The sequence below is a fragment of the Salvelinus sp. IW2-2015 genome, linkage group LG23 (genome assembly GCF_002910315.2).
Source record: "Salvelinus sp. IW2-2015 linkage group LG23, ASM291031v2, whole genome shotgun sequence".
Classification (NCBI taxonomy): domain Eukaryota; kingdom Metazoa; phylum Chordata; class Actinopteri; order Salmoniformes; family Salmonidae; genus Salvelinus; species Salvelinus sp. IW2-2015.
The window spans coordinates 41,544,258-41,559,231 of NC_036863.1; the positions used below are offsets into that span (position 1 = coordinate 41,544,258).

General features: G+C 41.2%; 1 protein-coding gene across 1 annotated transcript; it reads right to left on the reverse strand.

The window, feature by feature from the left end:
* Positions 1-1,804: 1,804 nt before the first annotated feature.
* Positions 1,805-11,746, reverse strand: arr3a (arrestin 3a, retinal (X-arrestin)). The gene is made up of 14 exons (XM_070434638.1): positions 11,689-11,746; positions 7,364-7,395; positions 6,399-6,429; positions 6,203-6,263; positions 6,058-6,102; positions 5,699-5,952; positions 5,523-5,596; positions 5,220-5,358; positions 5,015-5,099; positions 4,862-4,934; positions 4,614-4,751; positions 4,438-4,521; positions 3,914-4,321; positions 1,805-3,566 (listed from the first exon to the last, which is right to left on the reverse strand). The coding sequence occupies exons 2-13, from the start codon at positions 7,369-7,371 to the stop codon at positions 4,231-4,233; spliced, it is 1,083 nt and encodes a 360-aa protein (XP_070290739.1). The 5' UTR covers positions 7,372-7,395; positions 11,689-11,746; the 3' UTR covers positions 1,805-3,566; positions 3,914-4,230.
* Positions 11,747-14,974: the final 3,228 nt, after the last annotated feature.

Sequence of the window (14,974 nt, forward strand, 5' to 3'; positions counted from 1 at the left end):
TGTSACACAAAAACAATAGCAGCCATTAAACTCCGTAACTGTTTTAAAATCACCATTGGCCTTATGGTGAAATCCCTGAGGGGTTTATTTCCTCTCCGGCAACTCAGTTAGGAAGGAATTGGAAGCCTGTATCTTTGCATTGAGTCGAGACTGGATGTATTAATACACCATCTAAAGCCAGTTCATAACTTTCCCATGCTTAAAGGAATATTCAGTGCCTGCTTTTTATTTTTTTTACCCATCTACCAATTGGTGCCCTTCTTTTTGAGGCATTGGGAAGGCTCCCTCGTCTTTGTGGTTGAATCTGTCCTCGAAAGCGTTCCACAGGGATACTGGTMCATGTTGAATCCAATGATTSCCACAGTTGTGTCAGGTTGGCTGGATGTCCTTTAGGTGGTGGACCATTCCTGATACACAAGGGAAACTATTGAGAGTGAAAAACACACCTTGCAGTTCTTGACACAAACTGGTGCGCCTGGCACSTACTACCATACCCCGTTCAAAGGCATTTAAATATTTTGCCTTGCCCATTCACCCTCTGAGTGGCACAAATACACTTCTCCTCCCCTTCATTTACACTGATTTAAGTGACATCAATAAGGGATCATAGCTTTCAGCTGGATTCACCAGGTCAGTCTATGTCATGGAATGGGCAGGTGTTCGYAATGATTTTTAGACTCAGTGAAAAATCAAGACATTTCAGTTATTTGTACACATTTACATAAYGTTCTTTTCACTTTGACATTATGGAGTTTTTTGTGTAGATCATCGACCAAAAAATCCAAGGGGGGTGAGTACTTATGATAGTATTTAAATATTTTTTATTGTAGTAAAGTATTGAAAAAAATTACATGGTTTGCTGGACATGTGCCTGGTGTATGTTAGAGAACACTATAAAACATTTATTGCTATGAAGACCCCTCATTACCCGATGCCAGTTCAGCGCCATGGACATCTCACCTAAATGCACTGCAATGAATGGCTGAAAAAGCAATCTTAGAAGTATATGTGGTGTTTTTATTTGGTTCAATTACTTATCAGCCAAAAACATACAKACATACATACATCTCACAGAAAAACTCAATTCTTTGAACATGATAAACTACCGGACTCCCTGTCGGTTGGAGTAGTTTATGAGTAGGATTTTATTGACAAACCAATAAACCCCCTGTATGTTGGATGCAGTGGAGATTTTAGCATGTCAATCTTGGTGGGGCAAAAATACTGTATATATAATTATGCAWGCAAGCAAAGCCATTACACAACACAACACTAAACAATACATTCATTGCACTATATCGGTGACAAATAGTGCCCACAAACTTTTATGGAATCCATAAAGCAGAGCTTTCTTATCAGCACTATGGAGTGAATCCTTACCACCGTTACACCTGGCTATCAGTGGAGGTTTGTCTGACAACAAAACAGGTAATTCAGCCTCATTTACTGCCTTTTCAAAAAACAATATAACTATTTGTTTAGCAAATGTACAGTGACATAATTCTTACAGTATTCTCCCTGTACACCAAGTCAGAACCGCAGGATAAATAAAGGGGGCATATAAGCAGACAATGAAAGCTCTTACAATATTCGATGGTGACATTTCTCTAAAAAAGGCTATAGGCTACATGTGCACCATCAAGTCATWACAGTAGGCTAAGTTATGAGGGAGGAAAGGGACCACATTTTTAGGGTGAGGCACATGGGCAACTACCAGCTTACTACAAAACATACTGTACACTTAATATTACTTTCTTGGCTACAGTATACATATCTCCCTGGCTTATTACATAATTTNATGGGCAACTACCAGCTTACTACAAAACATACTGTACACTTAATATTACTTTCTTGGCTACAGTATACATATCTCCCTGGCTTATTACATAATTTATGCAGCAGCATACAATACATTTTTGGACTCACCTTGTTGTGCTGTGCTCACTTGAACAGGAAGGTGGCGCGGCAGTCCTTCTAGTGGGCTCTAGAAAGAGGCCCGAAATCCCAACTTGGAATTCCGAGTTGAATGACCGTTCAAAATTATTTTCTGTATTTCCCAGTCAGAGATAGTTTTATCCGAGTTCCCAGTCGTCTTGAATTCACTGAAGTCTGAGATTTCCCAGTTCCGAGTTTCCAGTTGTTTTGAATTCTGCAGAATTCATGCTGGATTGACAGCATGGCCAATGTATTCAAACTTTTCTTGCCCATGGCGTTACCCCCTTTTTTCGTGATATCCAATTGGTAGTTACGATCTTGTCTCATCGCTGTAACTCCCCTACGGACTTGGCGAATGTTGAGAGCCAAGCCGCACTGCTTCTTGAAACACTGCTCACTTAACTCGGAAGCAAGCCGCACCAATGTGTTGGAGGAAACACTGTCAAACTGATGACCGAAGTCAGCTTGCAGGCACCCGGCCCACCACAAGGAGTTGCTACAGCACGATGAGACAAGGACATTGCTGCCAATCAAACCCTCCCCTAACCCGGATGACGCTTGGCCAATTGTGTGCCGCCTCATGGGTCTCCCGGGCACAGCCGGCTGTGACACAACCTGGGATCGAACCCGGGGCTGCAGTGAGCACTCATTGTTGAATTTGCGATTTCCAACTTGTTGTGTAATGTCCAATGGCCGATGAGCACCGAGACGTTTTATCTGTAATTTCTCTTCGTATGACAAGGATTGAAAAGGATTTGGCAGTAGATTACCGACTTGATGCATAATGATGACTGCTTGTCTAGCTTGCTAGCTAAGATTTTGAAAGTATGATGTTCACATGATCAGTCCAATCAAAGCTACGGTAGATATAACGTGCTTTAACGTCATTTTATCTGTGGCTAATGACCTTGAGCCTTCTTGGATGGGCACTTCTAATGTAAGTCTATGGCAGCACTCAAGGGGATTGACTTTTCAAGCTCCACCCGTAGATTTTTCAGTGACATAGTGTTCCCATGAGTGACAGAACACGGAGGCAATCACGGCGCAACTAGAGAACAAATCCTATGCTCCATATTTTCCGCTGGCTGCCCCACCACCACAGAAAGTACTGAGCTAGGCTGAAACACCTGCATTTTGGAGCTGCCTTACTCAAGAAAGCAAAAAAGAGACCATGTTTTACATTATTTGCAAACTGATATGTGACACGTATGAATGCCAAAATAACATGCACAACAGGCAAACAAAAAAAAACTGGTTCAAAACGGCCCCACCTGACCTGAATGACACATCGCCACTGGTTGGATGTGATCGTTGACCCCCCCCCCATGGATTTATGTGAGAAGTACAGAGTGAATGGTAAAGCGATATGATTCATATGCATGGCTGGATATCAACATACAGTACAAGCTCACAAAACCACAACTGAAGACATGTCTGTAATAGCAAAATAAATCAATGTCGTGTATTTGATGGATGGTTCTTCTTATGAGGTGTTCCTGTTTCTACGTTGGTTTGTTCGTCAGTCTCAATCTGAGCAGCTGTCARCGGCGTTGCTCCATTCATCTTTGCAGTCCCTCTTTCTTTTCTCTACTGCTGAGGGAATTTACTCAACCTCAAGCGTGACTTCCCTTCTGGGGATTCACAAAACATATACAATCAGTATCGCCGCTTGGTGACTGTCACAGACGACTACAGTGAAGGACAGCATGTGAACTGAGGCAGTGAACTCTGGTCCTGAAGTAACGCCATGATTACAAGGATTCAATTTAGTCACAGGATCATCTGAGTAACCTACAGGTTTTTCTTTTTTAACTTAATTGAAATACAACCGTGGGTGCCTTCATGCTAATTCTATCCAGCACAAAGCCTGGCCTCTATAAAGACCAGAGTCCAACAGCCCAACAATGAACAGGCACTTCACATCAAAGGTATGTCTACAATACAGTAGGGTCTACAAGTCTGTCGGATAGAAGCTCACCTTCACCCTTAGAGGTTTCTACTCTGGGTGGGGGGGAAACATGAGAACAACCCAAACTCATAAGGCAATTCAAAAAACAACACTTTAAGCTGAATACTGTGGTGTGTGCTACTAATACATGCTTGTTTATTGTATTCTATAATTGTATACTCACACTTCTGTTCATGTAATAGGGTTCATTATGGTAGAAGGGGAAAGAGTAGAACGGGTACATTAGCAGCAACTCTGAATGAGTAGAGAGAGACATTACACCCTCAGCACATCAGCTCTACTTTGACAGAGTTTATTAGATATGGCAAATCCTATTATTTATTCGGTCATACTATCAGTTCACCTTGGGGTTTGGGATGCATGAGAATCAGCGGGAGCTCCACCTGTATGTCACTGGCTGTGAGACCTCCCAACAAGCTGAATGGGGGTAAAGAACGTAGTAGATTAGAACGTGTTATTTTCCTCCAATTCAATGGAAAGCATGACATTGGCTTACAAACAACAACAACAAAAACTTTTAAGCTAAGCCTTACCCTCCTGAAGACACCATCAAGTTGACCTTGATTTTGTAGGAGACCAAGATTCCCAACACTTCCTTATCCATACCGGCTCTAATACTAATTGGGGGAAAGGAGAAGACGGTGAGAAATGGACTCAGGTTGTTCCAGTCTAGATCTGAATCTGATAATATTAATGGACTGCCACTCACATAGTGTTGGAGGCCAGGTTYGTGTCCTCGTCCTTCAGTCTGCCGTCCAGYGCCAGACCGCGCTTCYTCTTGTTTTCGGCCAGTAGGGGGGTGATGGCAAGGGATTTATCGAATGTGCTATTGGCATCTATTGTCTCTCTGTAAGAGAAGGTCGGAGATGTTAGGACCCAGAGCATCAGGGGAAGTGCCCTCCATAGAAGACGAGGAGGAGAGGGACATTGCCTGAGGGTGGGTTTCTGTCTACTCACCCAAAGTCTTGAGAAAGTACGGTTTTGGTGTATTTGTCTGCGGAGTAGAGAACCACGTCTGTAGTCTGCTCAACTGAAGGAAAGAGACCCCCGTTACCAAATGAAGTAGAGCATTTTAGTTCTAACATTCAGAGTCAGTGGTGATAGACTTACCTATGATTTTGATTTTTGTCACTGTTCTGGAGGTTTCATTTTTGACTTTGATGTTGACGTCGATCGGATCTCCATGATAGTAGATCTGACATCAATAAGAAGGCAAAATTGTCTAATGTCTGCATCCCCTTTATATTATGTGTTCCAATAAAGTTGCTACAGTAGATGCGCTGTAGAATCCAGCGAGGCCTTCTGTGTAACTCACCTCCTTCTCCAGAGAGGCCTGTAGGTGGACAGGCTTGTCAGACATCATGAAGCTCTTGCAGATGTCAGCCTTGGGACCAGGAGCACCAGTTGCATCTGGGGCAAACTGGATCTTACGGACGGTCATGCGGGCAGTGTCTCTACAAAGACGGAGGGGGAAATTAGCAAAGTGAAGAAGGGAGGGAGACAGGGAGGCAGAGAAGAAAAAAGGTCAGAAAGAAACAATTGGTTTTAACATGTAGAGAATCTCTAATGTGTGTGAAATATTTCAATAAACAACACAAAGATTTGGATAGCCACTCACTTCCTATCAAGTTTCTCTTCGGGGTCTGCCTCAGTTGCAATGTACGTCTTGACTTCAAAGTCCACACCGCAAGCCTAGGTGTACACAAAAGGTCAATGTAAATATAATGAATCATGGAGTTCTATCTATCTGGGGTAAAAAAAAWWWAWAAWAATATTATCAAGGCAAGGGCCTACCTTTCCAGCATTTTCTGGTCCTGGCTGGAGTGTGACAGAGCAGGGAAGGTTTGTGGCAATATCGAAAGTGAAGGCATGGCCCTGCTCTCCTGCCTTCTTGAGCAGGCAAACGTGCATGGGAGTGAGGTTGGGTTTGTGGCCAGCATCAGGGTACAACTGGATGTGCTTGACCCAGATGTCTTTCCTAAAGGACAGTCCAATGACATCCAGGTCCTCGCGGCCATAATGGAAGGCACACGCCAGCTTCACAAACACTGGAGAGAACAGGATAAACATGAACCAGTGTGTTATCATTCCGCAGAATTGCTAACATGAGCAACTTCTCTGTAAAAAAAATAGTATTGKAAAAGAAAGTGTACCTTTCCTGCCTGCAAGGCCTGCAGAATCAATTTTCACCACTCCCTCTGTAACAACGATGGGTAGAGATTTGAGAGATTTGCCCCTCAACACAAATATCGAAACTGGATACGATACATAAGTGCGAAGTCTAAAAGTAAGACTTACCGATAGGGTCCACATTCTGAACAYGGTCGACATAGTCTCTCTTTCCCAGGTAAAGGGTAAGCTGAAGAAAAGAAGAAGAAAAAAAATGTCAACAGAATGTAACTGGAGCTCTTTCACGTTCATCACAAATCGGTGATGGTCTCTATTTCCATGGGGGCAAGTATTATTAGAGAGACGGGAAAAGGTTTTCACTTACTGTGCCATTCCCAGAGGTTTTCTTGTATAACCTTAGCAAAGATCAAAGAGAAAGGAAACAGTCAAACTCAGCAGCATTCCAAGTGTTCCACTGTATAGTGGCACATTCTGAAAGGATAAAACACACAAAGTTCATTCCAAGTAGTGAGAAAGACAAATGGTCAAATCAACAGTTCATCAAATGTGTGCAGGTGTGCAACTGATGACGACACAACCCGATATAAACATATAATTTATACTAAATGATGATAACTGACATGTTTTGTCCAAAATGTTTCCCAATCCTGAGTTTGTACWTGTGTTTGTCGGGCCATAAGTCATGGTCATATGTCGTCTTACAAGAGCAGAGCTGAGGAATTAACCCTTGGGTGTAGTTTTACCGAACCGACTGGATTGGACTTGGGCTGTAAGCCACCCTGCATGAGTGACCATTCATCACATAGTGCTTGGGGTATTCACACATGCTCAAGTCAAAGCTGCAGCCTTGCCTGCCTCTCTCTCCAATACTGTTGAACTGAATGGAGCCCTCCTTTCATAATCCCTCAGGGGAAACCTATTCATTGACTTTGATTAGCACCTTATGGCAACCAATGTCATAAAAACCTTAGGAAGAAACACTGCTCTATGGAGTTTTTCTTATGAGAGATGAAAAGTCTGAGGTAAGCCTAATGCCTCTGACAAACAGACAAATCATTTGCGAACGGTAACACTTCGTGGTATTAATATGCATGTGCTCAGTGTTGGATAGGAGCCAAGTTATTTCTGGTGTGAGCTTTCTCCGGTTATGGTCAGCAGTCCCTGTGAGCTCTTAAAAGTATTGCTTGCCATATTTGTTAGAGACCTTTTCCTATTCTGCTCCATTTAAAGTATACCAGCAAGTAAGGTTATATCAGATAGGCCTACCTGGAATAGAAAGGTATGTAACATGGAGTGTTGCTACCCCCTAATAGAAAAGGTTTGACTCACTTAGCCATTCTACAGCAACTTCAGGTATATTTCTGTGGAAGACAAAAACAAACAAAAAAACATGTACAATGTGTGACTTTATAAAAATGCCACGACAAAAAGGTGAATGTAGATCACAATCAGGAATAACCCCTATTCCAGCAATGAGATGGAAGGATGCTCCGTCAGTGTCGAGTGCCAGGGAAAGGCGGATGGCTAATCTGGTGGAATGAGATTACAGCATCACTGTGAGTTACCTTTAGCCAAATCTTGGCTGGGGATTATCTTTTCGCACTGCTGCTATCGACAAATCTCATCCAATAGACTGCACAGGAAMCCTGGACAAAACCTCAAAGTACCCGGGCAGGAATTACACGGTAGCGTATTCTTATGTCACACTATTCTTCTCACGGCTCAAAGTCAATCTAAAAGGAGAGTTTTCATCCTCACGTCCCTGATGGATTCCACACATTGACCAAAGTCCCCCCCCCCTCAAAAGCATTCACAAGGTCACAAGTTGTCTTATTTTCCTGAAAGATTTACAGCAGAWAGATGAAGATAATGACATGAGATCATAACAGTATCAATACACATAAGAGGAGTGAAAAGAAGAACAAGAAGAATCTCATTTTAGTCGAATTGAAGAATACGTTTTAGCCAGCGGCGGTCGGTGCCGTTTACGATGAGGGGGCCTCATTTCTATTACAGCATATTGGATGACTGTCATTCATATTCCATTCACCCAGCTCAATGTAACATCGATAGGTTTARGCTACTACATGATGCTCTGATTTCCCCTGTAGCCATCATGAGGTTGCTACAACCTAGTCTATGAATGAAGGTTTACAACATAGATCCTTTTGAATAATCAAGGTGACATTCAACACCGCCTTGCACACTCTTGCCTGCATCTAGCTGATCTAGGGAGTAATCATTAGTCCAACAGTAGCAAATGTGAATTTCTACGAGACGAATTTCGGTATTTTTATCCCTGTTTCGTTCTGTTTGCTTTCGTCTAAGAAACGTTTTTCAACAGAACCAGTGGAATAAATACACCCCTGATCACACGCAAACACAGTTCACTTTCATAGCAGCCACATAAAAACAGCATGATCACTTTGCTCGTTGTATATATAATTATTTCTCGCAAACTATCTACGCGCTCTCCTCCTCTCAGCTTTTCCCTTCACTTGTGGACTTCAGTACACAACACATCAGCTGTCTTTGACCAGGCAAAAAAACCTTTCCAAGCTAAACCTTCATATCATGACCGCTATAACCGCTACACACAGCCTACATYGTTGTCACRTCATAGTCAACATAGCTACTAGAACTAACGCGTTAGTAAACCCACTAGCTACAATCATGCAGTACAGTGTACAGTCAGAAAGCAGTTTAGCAGTGACACCGGTGGGCCCCAGTGGCAATACATTAATAAAACCAAAAGCTTACCTTCACTTGGAAGAGTTCCAGTGTTGGATAGCCATAGCCAGCTAGCTAACATAGCATCCCTCTCTGTTTGTGTGTGAGTAGGCTAAATTAGCTAACTGCATTCTCTAGCTAAGTGAAAGTTTAAAAAAAAAAATACAACAAAATATAGCTATCTCTCTCTCTCTCTCTTTTGCTTCTCCTTCATTTTGGAATAATTGAATTTGTTCATAACTGTTCAACTATTGTCTTACTCTCTCTTTGAGTCAACTACTCACCACATTTTCTGCACTGCAGTGCTAGCTAGCTGTAGCTTACGCTTTCAGTACTAGATTCATTCCCTGTTATTTTGATTAGGTGGACAACATGTCAGTTCATGCTGCAAGAGCTCTGATAGGTTGGGGGACATCTTCCGAAAGTTGTCATAATTACTGTGTAAGTCTATAGAAGGGGGTGAGAACCATGAGCATCCTASGTTTTGCATTGAAGTCAATGTACCTAGAGGAGGACAGAAGCGAGAACTATATATGGAARGGGGTGTGAACCATGAGCCTCCTAGRTTTATATACCCAATGTACCCAGAGGAGGACAGAAGCGAGAACCATGAGCCTCCTAGGTTTTGTGACATGGTTTAGTGATGTGAATATATTTACTATAGTTTTATCTATGTTTCTCTTTTTTAATTWAATTAAATTCACTGAGGGGGATGGTCTTCACTTTCCTCCACTGGTTTTAGTCAACTAGTCACTACACACTTAGAAAAAAGGGTTCAAAAAGGGTTCTTTGACTGTCCCCATAGGAGAACCCTTTTTGGCTCCAGGTAGAACCCTTTTTGGTTCCAGGTAGAACCCTCTGTACAAAGGGCTCTACATGGAACCCAAAAGGGTTGCAAAAGGGTTCTACCTGCAAACAAAAAGGGTTCTTCAAAAGATTCTCCTATGGGGAATGCCGAAGAACCATTTAAGGTTCTAGATCGCACCTTTTTGTTCTAAGAGTGTACAAACTGGGCCACAGACGTCAATTCAATGTYGGTTCAACGTAATTTCGTTAAAATGACGTGGAAACAACGTTGATTCAACCATTGTGTGCCCAATGGGCATTATCATTTCTTGTGTTTGTAATTTGGTACTGCATCACTTTCTATACTCAAGAATGGTGGTCCATGGCTCCGGATCTCAATACCATGCCAGTATTCAAGGGTAGCCTAGTGGTTAGAGCGTTGGACTAGTAACCGAAAGGTTGCAAGTTCAAATCCCCGAGCTGACAAGGTACAAATCTGTCGTTCTGCCCCTGAACAGGCAGTTAACCCACTGTTCCTAGGCCGTCATTGAAAATAAGAATTTGTTCTTAACTGACTTGCCTAGTAAAATAAAAAAAATTGATGAGATCAGAACCATGGAGAGTGCCCTTCTCGAGTTGCATTTGGAGAGTGATGCAGAGACAGTGCACCATTTACAGGGAGTAGTTGACTATATTTCAGTAGTCTACATGAGGTTAAGACTGGACTGGATTGTCAGCAGTCAGCTGTCTTCATAAGAGAGATATTTTCCACAATGGAATAGTAGCACATTTCTCCTACAAGTGGCGGACAATACCAGTAGGCTGACGGAGATTGATCACACCTGCATTTCCAGTGTCAGATATCAATCAATGAGACAGAGTAGTTATAAGCCTGAGTGTTGCAAACGTTATGCAACTACAGGAAGGATGCTACGCTGCTTTTCCATCATTGACCTGAATGACCAAAATAATCCTTACCAAGTAATTCACCTAATACCTTTTACTATCCCCTACTAAATTAGACTGACAAGTATTAACAGGCTAGACACGAGTGTTTTCGAACATAACATTTGAGGCTCATAGTTGTGGAGCGTGTAATATTCAATTAAGGGCAACAGTTCACTTTCAGCTCTGCAGATTTTGCTGAGAAGACACAGAATCATTAGATCATTTGTTCTGGTACTGTCCGTATGTAGCTTGTTTTCGGTCACAGGTCCAGGAATGGCTGAAGAATTGCAATAATTACCTGGAGCTAACCCTGCAGATAGCACTACTGGGTGACTTGAAAAGCCATAGCCAATCGATCAATAATATAATAATACTTTTAGCAAAAATGTTTATTTTCAATTTGCAATATGTAGAAACAACTTTTGTGAAACATCACAGCACAGTTGAATATGGATGGTGTTAAGAGATAGATGGGAGGGATTGAATGAATGGAGCTGAAGGTTGGGACTAATAACAACAAATAATAAAAAGATGATTCATGGAAAACATACTGTGTCCGTGAAACGTAAATGGGTTAAGAACTTTTGTGAAAGAGCACAGTTTGAAAGAAATGGCAAATAGAAATCAAACCCGGATGGACATCAGAAATAGATGGGAGAGRTTGAGGGTAGAGGAAGGACAGGTGTAAAAACAAACAWAATAAAACTATTGTAAAATAAACTGTGTCCATAAAATGTATTTAGTATATATAATCTGGAAGTAGAGGCCTAAGCATTATATATATATGTGTATGTATATGTATGTATATGTATGCATGTATGTGTATATGTATGTTTGTATATGTGTATGTATATGTGTGTATGTATGTGTATCTATGTATATATATATATTAGCAAAAATATATATGGGGGATTGGAAGTGATGCAGACAATTACATTGATGGAAGCTACAATCTATCTGCAATATGAAAGCTGATATATATATTTTTTTAAAGATCAAATAAATAAATAAATAAAAATAACAGTTCACTCTACCCATGAACACAGATGTCCCAATTTCAAAATGTAACTGGAGGGCTACATATATAAAGGAAAGCATTTACCAACTTCTTTCAGCTACATTACAGAGGTTTTGTCAGCATGAATTGGAGATTCAAACCAGACGAAGCARAAAGGATGGCGATGTCTTACCTTTTCCTAAAGGTATCAGCGCACTACTGATGTTCAAACTCCTTGTATGTGTTCGGTGGTCAGAGTGTCGTCTCTGACTGTTGACATCACTCTTTATACCCGGACCTCGTCCTCCTCCCCCGGCCTAACTCTCTTGTTTAAGACGCAGTTGTCCGTCTCTCAATCCAATTATTCAATCAGCAAACATCTTTTTTTTGTATTTTTTTTTTTTTACCAGAAATTGTTTAAAAATACCAACAGCCAACTGAAGTAAAATGCTCAATGCGCAGTAAAGTTTAAAAAAATGTTTTAACTAGGCAAGTCAGTTAAGAACAAATTCTTATTTACAATGACAGCCTAGGAACAGTGGGTTAACTACCTTGTTCAGGAGCAGAACAACAAACTTTTAACCTTGGGGATTTGATCTAGCAACCTTCCGGTTACTGGCCCAAGACTCTTTAGGCTTTAGGCTCATTAGGCTACCTGCCGCCCCAGTACCCCCAGTGACAGAGTCAGGTCCCTGATCTAATGTAAATAGGAACAACAGTGATGTTGTTTGCTGTGGCTGATCTTGAAGGTCTAATCCTCACAGGGTATTGCAATGAATAGGAAAGAGGCCCCCCTTTGTAATCGACAACAAAACGTTGTAAATTAACTCAGCTTTTGGCCTTTGAGTTTGCTTAACATGTCTGATATTAATTTGGGATTTTGGCAATGGCAATTATCTACAACCCCGAGTCAGATTAACTTGTGGATATCATTTGTATGTCTCTGCGTCTAGTATACAGTAAGTTGCTAACTAAAGTAAGTACAGTTGCTAACTAGAGTTAGCGCAATGACTGGAAGTCTGTGGGACAAAAATAGCATGCTAGCTGTTCCTGTATTCTTCCAGTCATTCTGCTATTTCTAGTTAACATTGGCTTGCCAAACTACCTYTAACATCCAAGATATATCTGAAAAATATCCACAAGTTCATCTGACGCTGGGGAAGTAGATAAAAGGCTTCATTGAACTATCCCTTTAATCCCATTTGGCATCACGTGCCAAGAATCAGGCTTTGCTTACTGATAATATAGCTATACCATTACTAAACCAGGAGATCATCTGCCACAGCTGATAGTGTTGTTTATTAGTCAGGGTGGCTCGATGTCCTAAGGTCTGAGATACAGGAAATGACCCATTTGAAGATCAGATTGGAAGGTGTTTTTGTCTTTTGAGTATGTCCAGGTATTTCTGGTAGAGTAACCTGATGACATTACTAGTTCCCTCAGTGCAGTGAGGRCATGACAGGAGAGCTGTTGGACCTACTGTTATTCAAGAATGGGCCTCACTATGTCTGTTGAGAGAGTATGTTCAAACAATAAGAATAAAAAGGCAGACATTGTGTATGTTTAAATTGGTATGAATCAACTATTTGAGGAAGCTCAGATGGTCCAGCATGCAGAAACATGTTTACACRACAGCGTGGGTTCATCAATCAGGTACACTGCAGAATCGAGGGAGATGACTTAAATTGGCTCCTATTCCCTTCCAACTACACTTGACTGAAAGTAATTGGATTTAAAAAATATATTTTTTCAGTGTACTCAGGGAATAACCAACTATTAAAAGAATTGTATCTACAGTACCAATCAAARGTTTGGGCACACCTACTCATTCCAGGGTTTTTCTTAATTTTTACTATTTTATACATTATAGAATAATAGTGAAGACATCAACACTATGAAATAACACATATGGAATCATGTAGTAACCCAAAAAGTGTTAAACAAATCAAAGTATATTTTAAAATCTGAGATTCTTCAAAGTAGCCACCCTTTGCCTTGATGACAGCCTTGCACACTCTCAGCATTCTCTCAACCAGCTTCATGAGGTAGTCACCTGGAATGCATTGCAATTAACAGGTGTGCCTTGTTACAAAAGTTAATTTGTGGAATCTCTTTCCTTCTTAATGCGTTTGAGCCAATCAGTTGTGTTGTGACAAGGTAGGGATGGTACACAGAAGAAAGCCCTATTTGGTAAAAGACCAAGTCCATATTATAGCAAGAACAGCTCAAATAAGCAAAGAGAAACGATTACTTTAAGACATGAAGGTCAGTCAATGCGGAAAATCTCAAGAATTTTCAATGTTTCTTCAAGTGCACTCACAAAAACCATCAAGTGCTATGATGAAACTGTCTCCCATAGGGCCGCCACAGGAAAGGAAGACCCAGAGTTACCTCTGCTGYAGAGGATAAGTTCATTAGAGTTAACTGCACCTCAGAAATTGCAGCCCAAATAAATGCTTCAMAGAGTTCAAGTAACAGACACATCTCAACATCAACTGTTCAGAGGAGACTGCATGAATCAGGCCTTCATGGTCGAATTGCTGCAAAGAAACCACTACTAAAGGACACCAATAAGAAGAAGAGACTTGCTTGGGCCAARAAACACGAGCAATGGACATTAGACCGGTGGAAATCTGTCCAAATTTGAGATTTTTGGTTCCAACCGCTGTGTCTTTGTGAGACACAGAGTAGGTGAGCGGATAATCTCTGCATGTGTGGTTCCCACCRTGAAGCATGGAGGAGGAGGTGTGATGATGTGGGGGTGCTTTGCTGGTGACACTGTCTGTGATTTATTTAGAATTCAAGGCACACTTAACCAGCATGGCTACCACAGCATTCTGCAGCGATACGCCATCCCATCTGGTTTGTGCTTAGTGGGACTATCATTTGTTTTTCAACAGGACAATGACCCAAAACACACCCGCAGGCTGTGTAAGGGCTATTTGACCGAGAAGGAGAGTGATGGAGTGCTGCATCAGATGACATGGCCTTCACAATCACCTGACCTCAACCAAATTGTGATGGTTTGGGATGAGTTGGACCACCGAGTGAAGGAAAAGCAGCCAACAAGTTTTCAGCATATGTGGGAACTCCTTCAAGACTGTTGGAAAAGCATTCCAGGTGACTACCTCCTGAAGCTGGTTGAGAGAATGCAAAGCTGTCATCAAGGCAAAGGGTGGCTACTTTGAAGAATCTGAAATATAATGATTTGTTTAACACTTTTTTGGTTACTACATGATTCCATAGGTGTTATTTCATAGTTTTGATGTCTTCACTATTATTCTACAATGTAGAAAATAGTACAAATTAAGAAAAACTATTGAATGTGTGTCCAAAATTTGGACTGGTACTGTATATTTGTTGAATGGCTATGACTTCTTCCCTAAACCCGTGTCACTTTGGATCAACTAAAGTGAGTTAACTATTTTTTCGTTGTGGTGTTCTTTTGAAATAATAAAYGATTGCAAATATTGTAGCCA